The 21,211-nt window shown below is 43.0% G+C and overlaps 1 protein-coding gene across 10 annotated transcripts in view; it reads left to right on the top strand.

The window, feature by feature from the left end:
- Positions 1-21,211, top strand: part of MAP2K4 (mitogen-activated protein kinase kinase 4) — a 181,933-nt gene that overhangs the window by 15,759 nt on the left and 144,963 nt on the right. For 6 of the 10 annotated variants that reach the window (XM_039500947.1, XM_039500952.1, XM_039500941.1 and 3 more), the window contains exon 2: positions 16,453-16,485. The exons of 3 other annotated variants lie outside the window; for them this stretch is intronic. In XM_039500947.1, coding sequence (XP_039356881.1) covers positions 16,453-16,485 — 33 coding nt within the window. Of the gene's footprint in view, positions 1-16,452; positions 16,486-21,211 lie in introns of those variants that run through there. One more of the 10 variants, XM_039500951.1, reaches the window with a different exon arrangement.

Consider the following 21,211-nt stretch of genomic DNA (forward strand, 5'->3'; position numbering starts at 1 on the left):
TTGTAGTGGGAGTCATTTGCTCAGAATTGGAGCAATCAAATTTTTGCTGTCCCGTCCTAACGATTGTGATGGAAGCTTAAGCTTTTTGTGTTCCTCAAATATGCTTCTCATAGTTTAGACCAGCAGAACTGCCTTGAGTGGTGCGCATCCTGATAAATGTAAGTTGCCTCCACTTGGATACAAAGTAGTCTTACGATCTGGGGGTCTCTATGACAGCAATCACATTTGAAGAGGACAAATACTCCCTGCCTTTTCTAGTTGAGTTTCAACCAGCCTCACTTATGGAGATTCTAGAGATGCTATTAAGTGGGTAAGATTTGTGGTGGTAAGCCTAGTAAGAGATCAGTGTAGCAGGTGCACTGGCACGTGTCTCAGTTTCCTCTCCTCTATCTTGACTTTATGCATCTAGAGTAGCCACGGTTCTGCAGTGGGTGTCTTCAGGACTGATCCAGGGGCTGGGAGGTGAGAGGCCTGTGTTCTGTTCAAGTTCTGATACCAATCAGTTGTGTGACCTTTGGCAAGTCACTTAATCTCCGTGCCTCAGTTTCCCCATCTCTAAACAGGGGATGATACTTACCATCCTAGGTAAAATGCTTTGAGATCTACAGAGTTCAGGCATTACTATTTTGTCACTGTTTGTGGTATTCCCCTTTCAATTGTTCATGCTACATACAAACTGATCCATCATTCTCTTATCTAATGGTAATGTTGGAGAGAAGTAAAACACCTATGTGCTGCTGCTTCAGCTCTAGCTTTACAGCTGCTGTTACTGGTAAGCACTTCCTAGCAGAATATGAAGAAATGTATACGTGTGAGCTACTCCAGAGTAGTGCAAGAATGATGTGACTAACAATGAATAAAACAATTATATGGCATGTACACAAAGTGGTGTTAAATGCAATAAGCAACTGAATCTGTTCTGGTTGTTTCAGGGTGTCCTAACCCTCTGCAAATGTCCCCCATCAGCCCCACCCAAGCACTGATAGTTATAACGTTTTCAGAGACAATCATGACTTTCAAGTCGATGGTGTTCTTTCAGCACAGATTTCTTCTCCTAAGTATATTTAGTTAAATAGGTGTTAACAAAAATAGAGTTTTAAACACCTGAATACATGTCTCTTCCCATCCCTGTCAGGTTTCACTTCTTTGGTACTTTTGGTGTTATCATTTCAGTTAATCAGCTGGAATCTTCTAAGACAGACAAGCCCTGCATTTCTAATAGGGAAAACAAGCAGAAAACTTCTTTTGTCTTAAGGCATGTTTGTAACAGGGAGTACTTCACTCCTGTGCTCCAGGATCTGCATTTGTTGCCAGTTTGTTGCCTGGTGTGGTTTTAGGATGTTGGTTTTAACTTGTACAACCATAAATGGGTGGGATCCTGGTTTCTTCAGAGACCTGCCTGTCTCTTTGTGTCATGTGATCGTTTTTGCAATCTGAAGCACTGAAGCTAATGCCCTCCCTGCATTTAATTGCAAGGGGGCTGCAGGCAGGGCTTCTTGAGTGTAAGGGTTTGTCTGCATGATTAAGTTATTTTGGTGCAAACCCTTGTGTGGACACATTCATTTTGGTTTGCACTAGGTTTATTTTGGTTTGTTTTAAATAGATTAGGAATCTGTTTAAACTGACCCAAAATAAGCCACTCTTGTCTTGAAATGACAGTGTCCCCAGGTGTTAGCCTGTTTACAGTCAAACCTTACATTAAACAAGTTCAGTTCAACCTTTTTGTGTAGACAAGTTCTAATTGGCATCCTACCTCAACATTCATCAGATCCCAGATGGGCTGACCCTCAAGTCACTGTGCATGGTTTGCTTCTTTTGCCATGATTGTTCTTGCATGTGGGAAAGGGATCAGTGCTTGGGTGGGGCTGATGGGGGACAGTTGCAGGGGGTTAGGACACATGGTTTTGACCTGATTTGAATTGGTTTAATGTTGTAATAAAATATCTGTCTGTGTGTTTGGAGCATAGGAAGGGTCCATTTTAAAAGCAAAGTAGATAAAAAAAACTACATAAGCTCAGGGCAGCAAAATGCAGCCCATGAGTTTTTACAGTGTAGCCGCCCTCTGATTTAGTATCTGACTTCAGGTCCCATCATGCAGTACTCCACATCAGTCTGAGCATTCTGGGACCTGTATTCTCCACAGGCTGCATTTTTGTCTTAAGCTTGAAGCTGTTTGCAAACTGGTTTATTTTATCATAATTCAATGCAGCTTTTGGGCTCCTGGTAAGTTACCAGCACAGCCTTCAGTTGGGCAAAATTTGGGCCTGCCTTGGTCTCTAGTTTTTGAAGATTCTCTAATGCACTTTTCCTGCCATTTATGGGCTTACACTCTGCTTTGGGGACTTCAGTGCTTCAAGCCAAGTTTTTTAATTATGGTCGTTGCAAAGTCTCAAAAGCGTAGATAACATTTGTGCTCCTTACAGTCAAGTTGAAAGGCCCGAGCATGACTTTGTCATAACATACACAGCCAAGCAGCAGTTGACCTTCACTTGTTTAAAGAGGGTTATTGCGCTTATCAGCCCTGACTGTCACTGTGTAAATGTCCTCACAGGAATCTCCTTCTGCAGCCTGCCTGCTTTGTACTTGCAGACCCAACATGAGGCATACATGCTGCTGGCTTGGATTAAGACCTGACACATGCTGCTGCACCGCACTTCCTGAGCAAGGTCTCTGACCTGGGCGTTCCAAGCTTCAGCCCTATTGCACAGATGCCTGTGCTGGTGCAAGGACCCAGACTTAAGAATCATTTTGATAACCTGCTATTGTTTGTAATGCAGTTGTGGTTGCTTGACAGCATCATGCCTATCATTGTTTGACTCCTCCTCTGCACCCTTGCCCCCGCTTTCAATGGAGCTAAGCAGTCTTGCACCTCAGCAGGATAGGGAACATTAGCTGCTGCTGAATAAGCAATAGGGGAGACAAAAATTTTTGTATACCTTACAATGCTTATTTCTCACTGCTACATTGATTCTCCCAGATGATACAAAACTACTCAAGATAGTTAAGTCCCAGGCAGACTGTGAATAGCTACAAAAGGATCTCTCAAAACTGGGTGACTGGGCAACAATATGGCAGATGAAATTCAGTGTTGATAATGCACATTGGAAAACATAATCCTAACTATATATATAAAATGATGGGGTCTAAATTAGCTGTTACCACTCAAGAAAGAGATCTTGGAGTCATTATGGATAGTTCTCTGAAAACATCCACTCAATGTGCAGCAGCAGTCAAAAAAACTAACAATGTTGGGAATCATTAAGAAAGGGATAGATAATAAGAGAGAAAATATCATATTGCTTCTATATAAATCCATGGTATGCCCACATCTTGAATACTGCATGCAGATGTGGTCACCCCATTTCAAAAAAGATACACACCTCTACCCCGATATAACGCTGTCTTCGGGAGCCAAAAAATCTTATGCGTTTATAGGTGAAACCTCGTTTTATATAGAACTTGCTTTGATCCGCCGGAGTGCGGACTGACCCGACCCCCACCTCCCCGCCCGGAGCACTGCTTTGCCATGTTATATTTGAATTTGTGTTATATCGGGTCGCGTTATATCAGGGTAGAGGAGAATTGGCATTGGAAAAGGTTCAGAAAAGGGCAACAAAAATGATTAGGGGTATGGAATGGCTGCCATATGAGGAGCAATTAAGACAGGGACTTTTCAGCTTTGAAAAATAAGGGTGACTATGATTGAGATCTATAAACTCATGACTGGTGTGGAGAAATTAAATAAGGAAGTGTTATTTACTCCTTCTCATAACACAAGAACTAGGGATCACCAAATTAAATTAATAGGCAGCAGGTTTAAAACAAAAGGAAGTATTTTTTCACACAGTCAACCTGTGGAACTATTTGCCAGAGGATGTTGTGAAGGCCAAGACTATAACAGGGTTCAAAAAAGAACTAGATAAATTCATGGAGGATAGGTCCGTCAATGGCTATCAGCCAGGATGAGCAGGGATGGTGTCCTTAGTCTCTGTTTGCCATGGGAATAGACGACGGGATGGATCACTTGATGATTACATGTTCTGTTCATTCCCTCTGGGGCACCTGGCATGGGCCACCATCGGAAGACAGGATACTGGGCTCGATAGACCTTTGGTGTGATCCAGTATGGCCATTCTTATGTTCCCCCTTTCGAAATCAAAGCCTTTGTATTTGCATTTTATTGAAGATGGAGGTTGGCACTTTCAAAAGCAAAATATTCTGCTCTGAATACGATGAGAAGAGAGTCCAAATGGCAAGAACTGAAGCATTGAAAACATTTTCTATCTGGTCCTCTTTCTTAGATGCACCAGGAGATGGCCTGTGACAGTCTTCATGAATCTCGCTGATTTCTCAGAATTTCTCCTTAGTATCTAAGAAACCTAATAACTTGCACTTATAAGAAAGGGGAAGACAGTTGTTGGAAGTGGACACAGCCATGCTGGGAAGAGGCCTAGTGAGCCCCCTTCCTGGGCTTCAGAGTCCAAGCTGCAGCTTCAAAGTGCAGTCTGCACAGATGTTTTTACAGTACTAGGGCAAGCTCCAGTAGCCTGAGTCTGTTGAGCTGAGCTGGGAGGCTCGCTCCTGCTCAGTCAAAAATGCTCTGTAGACATTCTCCTAGAGGCCTTGGTTTCTCTGCACCTGTAAATAAAAATATTTCTACATCTAATCAAATTCTGTACCAGTTGTCTTCTCAAAAATGTGTCCCCCGTTACTGATTCCAATTTTTGCATCTTTTCATTAGGTGCTTCCCTGCTCTTTTTCTTAGGTCCAGTGTAATTTAGATGTGTGTTTGAGCACTTTGATTTCCCAGTCATTGATAGGGCCCTACCAAATTCACAGTCCATTGTTGTCAATTTCATGGTCATAGGATTTTAAAAATCATAAAATTCATGATTTCAGATATTTAAATCTGAAATTTCATGGTGGTGTAATTGTAGAGGGCCTGACCCAAAAAAGGAGTTGTGGGGGGATCGCAAGGTCATTTTAGGGGGGGTTGCGGTATTGCTACCCTTACTTCTGTGCTGCAGCTGGCGGCAGCACTGCCTTCAGAGTTGGGCAGCTGGAGATCAGTGACTGCTGGTTGGGAGCAGCAGCAGCAGCACAGACATAAGGATGTTATGGTATTGCCACCTTACTTCTGCACTGCTGCTTGCAGAACTGGGCCCTTAGTCAGCAGCCACTGCTCTCTGGCTGACCGGCTCTGAAGACAGCAGTGCAGAGGTAAGGGTGGCACAGTATGGTATTGCCACCCTCACTCCTGTGCTGCTGCTGGCGGGGCATCGCCTTCAGAGCTGGGTGCCTGGCCAGCAGCTGCTGCTCACTGGTCACCCAGCTCTGAAGATATTGGGTAAGAGGCTGATTTCCTGGCTGGCCTGTGCCAATCCTCTTCTGTGTTTGGTTAGGTAAATAATAACAACAACAACAATAATGCTTTGTACTTCTAAAGCTGCTTCTGTCTGAAGATCTCTGTGGTCTTTACAAACAATTAGTTTAGCCTAGCAATACCTTTTCTGAGATAGACAAATATGATTCCCATTTTTCAAATGGGGAAACTGAGGGTCTGAGATATGAAGTGACCCATCGCAGCCTTGACAGGAGGTCAGTGTCAGATCTAGGAATGGAACCTGTGTGTCTGATCTCTCCCAGTTCTCTGTTTTACTGTCTTGGGTATTGGTAAATTCCTGAGAAATAGTAATACTGTAGCACCAAGTTACCCATCTCTAGGCCCTAACACCTCTTCCATTATTGCACTATAACGTTCCTTTCAGTAAAGATGGTGAGGATGTGAAGAGTTTGTGCTCAGCAGTCATTCAAAACTCAAGTAATGAGTATAGCTATGTGAGCAGGCTTGTGCAGGTGATGAGGTAGAGGCTATACTTCTGAGTAGCTGTCATAGAGCATGTGATTCTAAATCCCTTCTATTGTGTGCCTTCTGAGTGTGTTTGTGCTGCATGCTAAGGTCAGTCCAGCAAGTAAGTGTTTAAGCATTTGAACAGCAGTGTAAGAGTATATGTAACTAAGCACTGTAGAAAGATTGTGATAGAGTTTTCGTGACTTTAATGTGTAGAAATATTAGATATGCAGCAGAATCATAGAAATTATGTAGTATTTGAATTATTCAGGTTTGTTTGCTGATTGGGTTGATTAACATGGAAAAAGACACCTGCTTTTAAAAAAAATTTTGGGTGATTCACCTGTCTTTGGATCCTTTTGGGGAAAAAGTATAAGCTCATGGGACTTGATTTTTGCTTCACACATTACTCTGCATCAGGTTGGGCAAACTTCTTTTGCCCAAGGGTCACCTCTGGGTGGGGAAATTGTATGCAGGGCCATGAATGTAGGGCTGTGGCAAGAGGTTGAGGTGTGGGAGAGAGTGCGGGGTGCAGGAGGGGGCTCAGGGCAGGGGGTTGGGGGCTTAGGGCACGGGGTGCGGAGTGTGTGAGGGGGCTCGGTAGGGGGTTGGGGTGCAGGAGGGCGTGTGTAGTGCGGGAGGGGGCTCAGGTTGGGGGTGCAGGATGTGGGAGGGGGCTCAGGACAGGGGTGTTGGGGCTCAGGAAAGGGGGTGCAGATTGCAGGAGGAGGCTCAGGGCAGGGGCCTGGGGTGCAGGAGGGGGTGCATAGTGTGGGGGGGGGGGCTCAGGGCAGGGGGTTGAGGTCCAGGAGGGGTTCGGCGTGTGGGCTCTGGCCCGGCAACGCTTACCTTGAGTGGCTCCGAGGTGGCATTGGTGCACAGCGGAGCTAAGGTAGGCTCCCTGTCTGCCCTGGCCCTGTGCCACTCCCAGAAGTGGCCAGCATGTCCAGCAGTGGCTCCTGGGGGTGGGCTGGGGCAGGTGGCTTCGCCGCACACTGCCCTCGCCTGCAGGTACCACCCCTGAAGCTCCCATTGGCTGTGGTTCCCCATTCCTGGCCAATGCAAGCTGCAGGGGGCGGTGCCTACAGGCGAGGGCAGCGCCTGGAGCCCTCTGCCCCCCTCCTTCCCTCTCTCAGGGGCTGCAGGAAAGTGGTACCGGCCACTTCCGGGAGCTGTGTGGGGCCAGGGCAGGCAGGGAGTCTGCCTCAGCCCGGCTGCGCCATGTGGCTGGCAATCCCGCAGGCTAGATTGAAAGCCCTGACAGGCTGCATCCAGCCCGCGGGCCATAGTTTGCCCTCCCTTGTGCTAAGTAGATACCACTTAGAAGTTGATACCTCTTCTCTCTCTTGTTTTTTCTTCAGTTTGACAAGTTGCTCTTTTTGCAATATGTCATCTTAAAGCTGAGGTATTAAGTACTGTCTAAACTAGTCATCCCTATAGTAATTCAGATGACAGGGCTGTCTGCATAGAATGACAGTGTTTCCATTGCTAGCTTCTACAACACAGCTAGTAGCTGACAGAGACAGACTCATCTGCACAGTATTCCAGTAACGTTGGGAAAAGTTCTCTGAGCTAGGAACCAGGATATCTTGAATTCAAGTCCTGTCTTTAGTTTTGAGTTGTATGTACTTCTCTACTGTAATTAATAATGAAAGTTGTGATCTCAGCACTAGATAGCTGTCAATTATAATCTACTGCACTCTATCCTTTGCAAATAAAATAATGGAGAAGTTATACAGGCCATGTTAGATGCAGTGGGGAATAGAACTGAACTGTAGCCATTCTGAGACGCTGCCTTTCAGATTGATTGATCCACATATATGTGCTTTGGGTATCCTGCCTTTAGCCAGAACACTACGCTGCACTCCTAAAGCTAGGCATAGGTATCTGGCACTTACCACTACAATATCAGTTTGAGCACCGCAAGCAGACCCACCCCACCTTGGTACAATGGTTGGATCAGTAATGGGCAGTGACAGTCAAGGGGCCCAGGGTAACATTTACTTTCTGAGCAACCAGGTGGGAGTCTCACTAGGGCTGAGTGATTGTGCTTTTATGAAGACTGGTAAACTGAGGCATGCCATACACCGTTCATAGATTCTAGGTCTGGAAGGGACCTCGAGAGGTCATCGAGTCCAGTCCCCTGCCCTCATGACAGGTCCAAATACTGTCTAGACCATCCTTAATAGACATTTATCTAACCTACTCTTAAATATCTCCAGATATGGAGATTCCACAACCTCCCTAGGCAGTTTATTCCAGTGTTTAACCACCCTGACAGGAACTTTTTCCTAATGTCCAACCTAAACCTCCCTTGCTGCAGTTTAAGCCCATTGCTTCTTGTTCTATCCTTAGGGGCTAAGATTAACAAGTTTTCTCCCTCCTCCTTATGACACCCTTTTAGATACATGAAAACTGCTATCATGTGCCCTCTCAGTCTTCTCTTTTCCAAACTAAACAAACCCAATTCTTTCAGCCTGCCTTCATAGGTCATGTTCTCTAGACCTTTAATCATTCTTGTTGCTCTTCTCTGGACCTTCTCCAATTTCTCCACATCTTCCTTGAAGTGCAGTGCCCAGAACTGGACACAGTACTCCAGTTGAGGCCTAACCAGCACGGAGTAGAGCAGAAGAATGACTTCTCATGTCTTCTTCACAACACACCTGTTAATGCATCCCAGAATCATGTTTGCTTTTTTTGCAACAGCAGCACACTGTTGACTCATATTTAGCTTGTGGTCCACTATAACCCTTAGATCCCCTTCTGCTGTACTCCTTCCTAAACAGTCTCTTCCCATTCTGTATGTGTGAAACTGATTGTTCCTTCCTAAGTGGAGCACTTTGCATTTGTCTTTATTAAACTTCATCCTGTTTACCTCAGACCATTTCTCTAATTTGTCCAGATCATTTTGAATTATGACCCTATCCTCCAAAGCAGTTGCAATTCCTCCCAGTTTGGTATCATCTGCAAACTTAATAAGCTACTTTCTATGCCAATATCTAAGTCGTTGATGAAGATGTTGAACAGAGCCAGTCCCAAAACAGAGCCCTGTGGAACCCCACTTGTTACACCTTTCCAGCAGGATTGGGAACCATTAATAACAGTCAACCAGCCAGTTATGCACCCACCTTATAGTAGCCCCATCTAAATTGTATTTGCCTAGTTTATTGATAAGAATATCATGCGAGACCGTATCAAATGCCTTACTAAAGTCTAGGTATACCACATCCACCGCTTCTCCCTTATCCACAAGACTCGTTATCCTATTAAAGAAAGCTATCAGATTGGTTTGACACGATTTGTTCTTTACAAATCCATGCTGGCTATTCCCTATCACCTTTCCACTTTCCAAGTGTTTGCAGATGTTTTTCTTAACCACTTGTTCCATTATCTTCCCTGGCACAGAAGTTAAACTAACTGGTCTATAGTTTCCTGGGTTGTTTTTATTTCCCTTTTTATAGATGGGCACTATATTTGCCCTTTTCTAGTCTTCTGGAATCTCTCCCATCTCCCATGATTTTCCAAAGATAATAGCTAGAGGCTCAGATACCTCCTCTATTAGCTCCTTGAGTATTCTAGGATGCATTTCATCAGGCCCTGGTGACTTGAAGGCATCTAACTTTTCTAAGTGATTTTTAACTTGTTCTCTTTTTATTTTATCTTCTAAACCTACCCCCTTCCCATAAGCATATTCACTATGTTAGGCATTCCTTCAGACTTCTCTGTGAAGACCGAAACAAAGAAGTCATTACGTATCTTTGCCATTTCCAAGTTTCCTGTTACTGTTTCTTCCTCCTCACTGAGCAGTAGGCCTACCCTGTCCTTGGTCTTCCTCTTGCTTGTAATGTATTGATAAAAAGTCATCTTGTTTCCCTTTATTCCTGTGGCTAGTTTGAGCTCATTTTATGCCTTTGCCTTTCTAATCTTTCCCCTGCATTCCTGTGTTTGTTTGCCTATATTCATCCTTTGTAATTTGTCCTAGTTTCCATCTTTTATATGACTCCTTTTTATTTTTTAGATCATGCAAGATTTTGTGGTTAACCCAAGGTGGTCTTTTGCCACATTTTCTATCATTCCTACCCAGCGGAATAGCTTGTTTTTGGGCCCTTAATAGTGTCCCTTTGAAATACTGCCAACTCTCCTCAGTTGTTTTTCCCCTCAGTCTTGATTCCCATGGGACCTTACCTATCAGCTCTCTGAGCTTGCCAAAATCCGCCTTCCTGAAATCCATTGTCTCTATTTTGCTGTCGTCCCTTCTACCCTTCCTTAGAATTGTGAACTCTATCATTTCATGATCACTTTCACCCAAGCTGCTTTCCACTTTCAAATTCTCAACAAGCTCCTCCCTATTTGTTAAAGTCAATCTAGAACAGCTTCCTCCCAGTAGCTTTTTCAACCTTCTGAAATAAAAAGTTGTCTGCAGTGCAGTCCAGGAACTTATTGGATAGTCTGTGCCCCACTCTGTTATTTTCCCAATTTATATCTGGATAGTTGAAGTCCCCCATCACCACCAAATCTTGGGCTTTGGATGATTTTGTTAGTTGTTTAGTTGTTCAGAGAACCCATAGCAGGAGAGACTCAGTGGGGGCCAGAACCAGGGGTTAACAGAGATGGGGAGCTGGATTTGGGGTTAGTACTAGAGTCTGTTACCTCAGGAAGGGTCTATGACCTGTTTGCAGAGCCTTAGCAGAACCCAAGTGAAGCATTTGGGATTAGAGATATAGACCCTACAAGGCACTGCACAATCTGTTGCTGAAGCCCATCCCATGCTTCCAGGGGGTGGGGAGGAGCTCCAATGATGTCAGAGCCCAAGCAGGTCTGCAGAGGCCCTGTGTATGACAGGGATCTTAGAGGGGAGCCTGGCCTCTTGCAAAGACAGAGACAGGTCAAGTAAGAGCAAGTCCCTATGTCATTTGTCTTGACTGTAGGAAGGCAGCACACACCAAAATGTGCGGCCCTACTGAGAACTTTTGTCCTTGGGAAGAGGGACAGTGGCAAAGGGGAAAGCCTGGGTCCCCAGGAATGAACAAAATTGAGACAATACTGAGGGTGGAGCGTCCAAACTGGGCAAATGGCAACAGTGCTTAGAGTCTCCGCTAATTAAGGGAGGTACCTTGGCTCCACACTCAGCCTGGGATTTTGAGAGCTTGAGGTCTTGTATAAGTGACTAGCAGAACCACGGCAGGCTCAGGAGCCTGAAATGACATGATTGGAAGGGAATTAAAGAGGCGCTCAATTTTCAGTGTTCTGTGAGTGCAAGAAAAAATGCTGAAACTGAACTTAAAGGATCTGGAGGGCAGAGTATCAAACAGCTCTGGAAAATGCAGGCCTATGTGAAGGAACTGGGCACTGAGGCAAAGTCTCAGGAGGCCCAGACCTAGGAACTGAAACAGAAGCATTCCCAGACTGTGGAGGAGATGACAGCATTGGAACCAAGTGTGTAAGCAAACCTTCGGAGAAAGATCATGCAAAGTGGCCAATTAGGTGAAAGTGATTTTTCAGGATAAAAGGGACAAGCAGAATGAAGGAGGGAGCTAGGTCCAAGATTAACAAGGGAGATACACCAAGAGTGACAGTGCGAGAGAGGATGGATGAAGTTACTGAGTGGCGTACTGGGTTACGTAGTAACTTAGAAGTCTGAACCAGTCAGACAGCAAGCTGATTAGGTTAGCAAAAGACTGCGGATTTGGGGTTACAACTTAAGCAGCATGCAGGAAAAAACATGCCAAAAGCAGTGGATGAAAATAACCATTTTGGAAAGCAAGGACATGAAGGAAAAGAGGCACTTGGGGAAATGTATGTCTGCCTTGTGACAGCAGGTGGCTCACCTGGAAAGGCGAAACTCCAGTGACAAGGCTGCATGGCAGGATTGTATGTCCCATAGACAGACTTGGCCACAGACAGAGCAGGGAAGGCTTGGCAGTGGAATTAGATCCCCAGCAATCTGGAAGAAAGGCAGGAGGAGTTGAGTAGCTGCTAGCCCAGGAGAAGAACTTCTTTGAGTGTGACATGTTGGGACAGAAGCTTGGAAGAGGAAGGTGAAAGCCCTCTCCCAAACCAGAGCTGGGGCAGGAGCTTTGGACTAGAAGGTGGAGCTAGAGCAGCTCAATAAACAAATATAAAATGTCTAAAGATCAAGGGCTTAAAGAGATTGAGAGGCCCAAGGTTAGGAAGAATATCTCGGTTGGAGAAAGAAAGGGATGTGGCTTGGAACAGCAGATAATAAAGATGAAATCGAACCTGAAAGCTGAAGCAAGCAAGCTCTTGAGACTGGCTGGAAAAGCTACACCTTTGAATGTCCTGGCAGCAGACAGCAACAATGGCGAGAAGAAGCCCAGCTGTACAGAACGCAGGCTGGAGCCCAGCAGATGCGTGAGCAGAGCACTGAAGAACCCAGGGAGATTTGAGATAAGGCTGTGAGCCCAGAAATAAGCAGTTGTCAGGTATGGGGGGGTCAATGCAGAGTTGTTAGTGGACAAGTTGTGCCCTCTTGTGATATTTCATTGAGAGAAACTGGCAGACCAACAAAGGAACAGGTGTCCTGTGTAATCCACCGCTGCTTGTTGTGGCGCTCTGTTCCTCCCTTGTAGTGTCTGGGTGACATACGGAGGCTGATAAGCCTGCTACAGTCTTGGCTAGCAGAGCTGGGTCTCTAAGCTGCTCCTACTGTTAGATCCAGGGTTCCCAATCCAGATTTGATCCTTGCTGTTTATAAGCCGCCCATAGGCACAGCATTGCACCATAGATGCAGAAGTGGTGTGCAGGGCGGGTTTGTCAGAGATCGCAGTAGCTCCTATAACTACCCAGCAGATCTACAGAGTAATGGACTGGCGAGATCTGGACAGAGATGCTTCAGGCACCGGGCTGAAATCATTGTACAATTTGGCAAATTGACAGATTCAGATGGTGGAGTGTCTTTGGGAGGTGGAAGATAAATGTTCCTCAGTGAAAAGAACCCTGGCACTGGCCTCATAGAGTGAGCAGGAGCTGACCTGTCTTGGAATAGAGAGAGAATGGGGACCTGCAGTATTAGTGAATGGAACAGGTGAAGATGACTAAGCCCAGTACTGAAATGCTCCTGCACAGCCAGTTCATTGAGAACTTGAAGAGGCTGGAAGCTGAGATGCTTTAACAAAATAATTGGAATTGGTAAAGAGAGAACGGGCTACTTGAGGAGCTTGATCACCTGGCTGCAGAGTATACTGGCTGACCAAAGAAAACTCTTCTGCACCAAATACCTTAGTGACCTCATGCTTTTTAATATAAATAGATTATCACATCTGCCTGTTGCACAGTCCATTCATTTGGAAGGTCATTCTGCCTTTTATTTGTTGAAGGCCCTGGGGATTACAGTGGATGAGAAGCTGGATATGAGTCAACAGTGTGCCCTTGTTGCCAAGAAGGCTAACGGCATATTGGGCTGCATTAGTAGGAGCGTTGCCAGCAGATTGCGGGAAGTGATTATTCCCCTCTATTTGGTCCTGGGGAGGCCACATCGGGAGTATTGCGTCCAGTTTTGGGCCCCTTGCTACAGAAAAGATGCGGACAAATTGGACCAAGTCCAGCGGAGGGCAACAAAAATAGGGGTTGGGGCACATGACTTATGAGGAGAGGCTGAGAGGACTGGTCTTATTTAGTCTGCAGAAAAGAAGAGTGAGGGGGGATTTGATAGTAGCCTTCAGCTACCTGAAGGGGGATTCCAAAGAGGATGGAGCCAGGCTGTTCTCAGCTGACAGAACAAGGAGCAATAGTCTCAAGTTGCAGTGGGGGAGGTCTAGGTTGGATATTAGGAAAAACTATTTCACTAGGAGTGTGGTGAAGCACTGGAATCGGTTACCTAAGGAGGTGGTGCAATCTCAATCCTTAGAGGTTTTTAAGGCCCGACTTGACAAAACTCTGGCTGGGATGATTGAGTTGGTGTTGGTCCTGCTTTGAGCAGGGGGTTGGACTAGCTGACCTCCTGAGGTCTCTTCCAACCCTAATCTTCTATGATTCTAAGTTACTGTTGAAGTTTTCCTGAGTATGAGTTTGATGAAGTTGGGGTGTATGTATTGTTTTCAGTATCTGCTGGAGATGGAAGTCAAATCTCTGTGGAGTGTGATATTGACAGCATTGTAGGTGATGTGTAAATTTCCAGGAGTGCAGGAGACTTTTTTTTTTTATTTCTACAGAGAGTATCCTGATTGCAATATTAAGGATAGCCTATTAAGTTTGTGTCAGTATTGTTAGCATGATTTCTTTTAGAACTTGCACCTGTAGAATAATTTTAGCTGCTACTGTATCTTTCAGAGAGTTGGAACAAAGGGCAAGCGGAATATCAGTTTATCCTGGAGATTTTAGCTACTTAGTGTGAAATTTAATTTGCAAGTAGTGGACTGATAATTCCATGTGCTCAGCTTTTTAACACTGTAGTACAGTTGATTGTTTAGTATTTAACAAACCTTTTTGGGTAAGTAGTTAATTTACTGTATGGTGAATGTGACTGTACATTCTATATTAGGGATTTAGGTTTCTTATCTAAGGACTGGTCTACACTGTGGGGGGGGTGTCAAACTAAGATACGCAACTTCAGCTATGCTATTCGCGTCGCTGAAGTTGAAGTATCTTAGTTTGACTTACCTGGTCGTCCTCACGGCGGTGAGTCAACTGCTGCGGCTCCCCCGTCGACACTGCTTACTCTTCCTGCTGAGGTGGAGTACGGGTGTCAATTTGCGGATTGATTTATCGTGTCTAGACAAGATGCCATAAATCGATCCCTGATAGATCGATTACTACTCACCAATCCAGCGGGTAGTATAGACATACCCTGAGGAACATGACGCAGCGTTGTCAACCCTGAGCATTCAAAAATTGAGTCAGTCCTCCCCACCCCCCCAAAATTATGAGATTTTAAAGTATAACTATTCAGTCCTTTTTATTTGTCTTCTAAATTTTGAAACCTTTTAGGGTTCATATTTTCCAGCTTTTCTCTGCAATCATGAGGACGAGGGGGAAAAAAATCCGAGATTATTACTTACTCACAGGGCTCTAGAAGCTGGGGCTGTCAGAAAAGCACCAAATATTGCAAGACTCTCAATAAAATTGTGTGTTGGCAACACTGGAGGTATGAGAAATTAATGCTACAAATCAGATGTTTACTACAGTGCAGATGGGCAGTACTGCTGATGATTGGTATAATGTGAATGGACCTAACATATTTCATTTCCAGATTTTTGTTTATGAACACTGCATAAGTTGAATATTTTGTTCAGTGAGAGTGAACTGGAGTAACATCAGTTCTCAAGTTATACCCCAAAGGAACTGAACAGATCACTAGGACTGAGGAGAATTATTCCTGGTTGAAGCCTAGTTGGTGGAGGTGGGGGTGAGAGTGAGCGTGGAGGGAGAAGAAAGACTGCAACTGCCTGCCTAGAGAAGTATCTTGAAAATCAGAAGTAGACTATAAATCCTTAGTCTCACAAATGATGGGTAGGTTAGCCATGTAAATCACTTTTACATAATCAAAACTGGGAGCACTGTCCGCCTCTTAAAGGAGAAATTTAATGTACCATATATACTCGATCCCACCTTATCTGGGGAGGGCCAGGGGAGGATGTCTCTGACCTGGCTGGAGCTGCTCCGACAGGCTGGGCAAAGCGGCTGCAGCCTGCTCTGCAGCCTGCTCTCCGGGTGGCTTGGCCGCAGCATTTTCCAGCCACAGCCTGCTCTGGGGGGTGGGGCCAAATGGCACAGCTGCAGCCTGCCAGCCCTGGAGCTGCAGCTGCTTCGGAGGCTGGGGGGAGAGCAGCATGGCAGAAGCAGCGACTCTGCCTGTGCTGCCTCTCTTTGCTCCCTCTGTTGTGGGGAGGGGCTGTGTCCCACCTGTCCCTCTCTATACCCGTTCATAAGCCGATCTCCGTCTCTGGTGCTTCCCTTTTTTACAAAAAAAATTCAGCTTATGAACGAGTATATATGGTAATTTACCTTATTTCAGCTGAGAAAACTTGTTTGATTTAGTCTGATATTTTTATTAGTGCAGGTTTTAACAGACCTGGTCCTCCATTGCTGCACAGATGTTAACAAACTGAATGTTGCTTGTTGGGAAATGCTAAATAAAATACTGTTTGATTTGATGAAATATTTTCAAATGTCACTTACCTCAGTCAGAAACTAATTAACATCTTGGGCTTCATTGGGACACAGTATCCTCCTTAACATCTTAATCATCAAGAATGTGACTTGGTACTTTAGAAGACCTATATTAGCAAATTGTTTGAATGGATTTGCAAATGTATCCAAGGAGTTATGACTGTTTTGTTTTTATTAACATAACAATGAAACTAACACTCTCATAAGCTGATTCCCTCTCGACCTGATCTGGCCATTGATTTCTTTCTTGGCATTTTGGACAACACAGAGCTGTTGAAAATGCATGGGATGTAAATGAAGGAGATTTAGATGACTGAATTTGTTAGTTTTTCAGGATAACACTTTGCCCATGAAGCTAGTTTTATTCAGAATTTTTAGACTCTAATAATGATAATTGAAACATGTGACTTTTAATAGTTATGAAATTCTGTGACTTCCAGTGAATGAACTAGAACTTATCTTTTTTGCTTTAGGCTTTCAGATAAACTTCTGTGAAAAGGCACAAAGTAAGCTACAAATTTTATAGTATTATGCTACTTTTATTTTTATTTTTTTATATCAGTCTTGGTTCTGGGAATGTATCCACTGTTGTTCCAACTAACCAACCATGGCAATTATACATTGATTGAGCTTCCATTTTTCATATTGCTTAAAAAGTTTTTTAAAAATGGCAAATGGTTTTATATTAGGCCATTGGTTGTAAAAGTTTTACATGCCTTTTACACTTACATGTCTGTAACAAGTGAATAATGAACTAGGGGTACACAGATAGTCCTATTATTCACTGGAGTTTCACACACTGCCAAACTCCAGTGGAGTATGAATCAGGTGGGATTTGACTTTTTGAATTGCAGCTGCTTTATTAAACTAGAAGTGTTCATTAAAGAACACTTTGCTTCTTATGTAACTTTATATTAAGAAAAATGAATTAAGTTAAACAGTGCAACATATTTGTTCGGAGCACCTAAAAAGTTCCTTCTGTTGGTGTTGGTCACATTGATATTGATTTGAATCATTGCTACTATCTGTGCACCTTTGTGGGAGGAAGGGAGTAATGTAGATAACGTCCTAAACTTGGCTGTCTATTTCAATTGAGCATAGACTTTTGGAAGGTGAAACTAAAAGCAATTTTTGATGACTAATGGAAGCTCTTTAGGATTAATTTTTTTATTGTTTCTCTCATGGCTTTTCATACTTTGCATTGCTATGTCACTCAAATCACAGTACCCTTCACAATTGCCTGTCATGAGTTAGTGGAGTTTTATTGGAGACCAAAACATAGTTTTGATGGCACCTTTATTTGGTAAATGTTCTGTAGTTCAGTAAAAATCCACTCTGCATCTCATTCTGCATTTTAAATATATATTTTTAATTTTTATTTGCACTTGATGAATATGCATATTTATTTTAACTGAATTCAGATATCTAGAGTTAATTGCTAATATTCAATAATTGGTGTCTTGGAATTTAAAGACTGATATCCAATGTACATGCTTGCTAGAAAAATGAATATAAACTAATTTATTTTGAGATGCTCTAATGAGAATATTCTGCATTGTGGGATGACAGGGTTTATATTTCTGTTAACTGCTATTTGCAGATCACTGCGTCTCTGTTTGGAAAACTTACAAGAAGTACACTTACATATGCTCACTGCATAGCAGGCCAACTTGTGTCACCACTGTGCCAGTGGGACTGAACTGAAAAACAATACATGTCCTTTAACAATATGGTTTGTCCTAGAGTGTGGCAAATTCTAAAGTTCTTCTGGAAAGCAGTATTTTCAAATCCATTTTATAAAATAAAAACTTTACACAAAACTTACGTAAAATTCCCAAGTACTTGGTCTTCCTATTGAATGCCTAGCTGATTGCTGCTCAGATCAAAAAATGTTTTATTAAAAACCAAACAAGCAAACAAATCCCCCATAACATATAGTTAGTTTACTGTGGTGATAAATGGGTGTTCCTGGAGCACAGGTGAAAGAGTTTGTTATACAGGGAATTTGTTTCTGAGAAAAGCTGGCACACCAAGTTCTGACATCAAACTTGACATTTTAGGAAAGGTTGCCTTAATATTTGCTCAGGACACTGTCCTTACTCTTGTGTCAGCCTCTTACAGATCCTCTTCTGTACCATGGACACTGAAAACTTTCTGACCAGAAAATACCTCCACAGAGTGTGAATTTATTTATTTATTTATTTATTTATTTCTCCACTAGGGACTGTTGCATAAAACCAGGATCTTTTTTCAGTCCACTTGTTCCAAATTCTTATTTCCCACCTGCAACCAGAATATTCATGGGGACATAATCTTTTCCACTAGACACGGTCTTGCTGTGTCAGAGGAGTCTGGCTTTACGAAGGGAATAAGCAGCTGAACTCTTAAAGAGAACACAGGTCCCTGATAATGAAATGAAACAAAAGTATGGGCTCTGCCAGCAGAATGGTTTGTGTGCAGAGCAAGGGTCATTCCAAGATTTCACAGGAAGCACAAGCATGCAGACAAAGATCTCCCATCAGTGAACTGATGAGAGGACCTCAAAGAAGGAAATTGTCATTGTGCCCCCTGAAGGAGTTGAGAGCTTCTAAGGTAGGAATATGCTAAGCATAGAGTAAACCAATGAGTAAGAGGGAGATATCTTTGACAATCCAGTGGGATAAAATGCATCTATCATCTAAGAGCTTGGAAAAAATCATCAGGACTGCGTTTCTGTCAATGACCTATGTATTGTGTATGCCAAACCTCCCAGGAGCACAGTGCTAGGTCAGCCAGTGGGAACCCGAGAAGAAATGAGAGTTTTATCTAATGTCATGTTACTGTATGTTTTGAGGTCTGTACTTTGGGTGAAAGCTGTTTTGTATCTGCGTCTGAAGGTTGAAATGTGATTTTAGTACATTCGTCTCGGCAGTGATGTGCACTCACCTTGGATGATGGAGACAGTCTCCCTAGTATATTGTTGAGATGGAGGATGTAGGGGTATCTGTTGTGAGTTGCTTAGAGTTGCTACATTTACAAGGTAGTGTTCCAGTTGTTCAAACACTTATACGTGTACATAAGGTTAAGCATGTGAGTAGTCAAGTCAGCGGATCTGCCTTCACATTTAAAGATTTTGCAGGATCAGGACCTAGCAGCAAATACAGAGGCATTCACAGGGGCTGGACTCAAACCTCTTGCCTGTTTATCAAAGCACCTTAGTTCATCTTTAAATGCATGTGGAAAATAATAGAAGTGGATTAAAAATAACTGATCTGTATTCAGAACATTTTACTAATGAGTAACTATCATAGAATATCAGGGTTGGAAGGGACCTCAGAAGGTCATCTAGTTCAACCCACTGCTCAAAGCAGGACCAATCCCCAGACAGATTTTTACCCCTGTTCTCTAAATGGCCCCCTCAAGGATTGAGCTCACAACCCAGAGTTTAGCAGGCCAATGCTCAAACCACTGAGCTATCACTCCCCTACAACTACCCATGTAGACCTTTGTGTTCCTGCACACTCATCTGTTTCAATCATTACATATACAGGAAATATTGGCAAAAAATAATTTTGAACTGAAAACTTCACATGTAAAAATTCCTTGGAAGTTTGTCGCATCTGGCAAAAAGAGCAAGGCCAACAAATGGATTTACCTGCTGCCTTGATCTTGATCAGTCCTTGGAAAATTGAAAGTGATTTTGATCTTAGGTAGATTAAAATATTTATATTAAGTTTACTGCTAGTGTCCATTCTTGAAATGAATTCAATTGGCTTACATAATTCAGTTCCTAATTGTTCTGATAGGGTGACAAAATATGAAAGACTCAACAGTCTTCAGAGGGAAGTGTTTGAAGAGTCTAAATCCTGCCACACTATAGACTTCTAAATAAATTGTTGTACACAGCCCTCTCCACCTTGGAAATCTGTATACTAGAATGAGAAAAAAAAATTGTTCAGAGGTTGAGAATGAGGGAGGAAAACCTCTAATGTATTTTGTTGAGACAAGTTTTACTTGTTAGCACAGCGGGCCCTCTGAGAGAAGATGCTTAGAAATACTTAAAGGGTAAATACTGCGATGTTTATGTATGTCTGACAAATTATTGCTCATCATCTGAGGGGTATTTTGTGCTGAAAGGAGTTTGGGCTTGTGAGGTGAATATTTTAATAAGTGAAGTAAGTGGGTAGTTAAAATATCAAGGGAACTTTTTGACCAACAGAATTTGCTAGTCATCACAAAACAAGTTTTCAACAGAAAAGAAGCTTAGTGTGTAGTAAAAATGGCAGACTACTGAACTGAGTGCTTCCCATTATAAAGGCTGATTTTTAAAGGGTGGCAATTTTGCTCACTTAAACTTATTATTAAAATAGTTTCCATATGTATTTTCTCATCAAAATTGGGTTAAGAAGAATGTTGGCAGAAGTATTAGCTATATATTTTGTGTGCGTATTTAACAGAAATGTCATGTCCTTTTAGAACTGAGATTGTGTGAAAACATTTCAGTTGTTCTGTGATATCATTTACCTGCTCAAAGACTATTTGGCTTGTGTGCAAATTTTTAAATAGTCCTCCACACCCAGCAGCTCTCATGGAGCATTAGAAGAGCTGTTGGGTTCTGAGCACTTTTGAAAATCTGACCCTATATTTTTATGAATACAATATAAGAATTAAATAAGAGGTAAGCTAATTGAATTTACAATTGTATTACAGCATTCTAGTTTGTTAGTCCTAAATAGAACACAGCGCAGCTTCCCCTTCTCCTTGGCCTCCTTGCAGATGAGGAACAATTTATGCCGCAGATATGTTTTTCTGCCAAAGAAACAAAAATTGGACTGTTTATTTGCAGATGTTCTCTCAGTTTTGCATGCTTGAGGGTGGAAAGCTGAAGCAAATGGGTATTGATATTCCATGCTGGGCAAAAGTTGTGCAATCTGAGTTTGTTTGCAGATTCTCCCTTTTGAATCGTGAAGCAGACACCTGAATTACTGTTGTATACGCACAGAAATTGACAATATTTGATCTTAAATTCCCACAATCCTTTCACAGGATCTGTTTGTTAAATTCAGTGTGTGTGCTGCACCCTTAAGAATTGCGGCTCTGCCTACTTTGGTGCTTTGTTTAAACTGTGGATTGCTGACTGAGGCAGATGAGATAGTGGTTTTCTGCCGAGCTGTGTGTTAGACACCATTGTGCTAACCAGTCTTACTACTAATATTACTTGACGAGGGGGAAAGCTGCAGTGTGATCAACTTC

This window comes from Mauremys reevesii, linkage group 15, assembly GCF_016161935.1.
Source record: "Mauremys reevesii isolate NIE-2019 linkage group 15, ASM1616193v1, whole genome shotgun sequence".
Lineage (NCBI taxonomy): Eukaryota > Metazoa > Chordata > Testudines > Geoemydidae > Mauremys > Mauremys reevesii.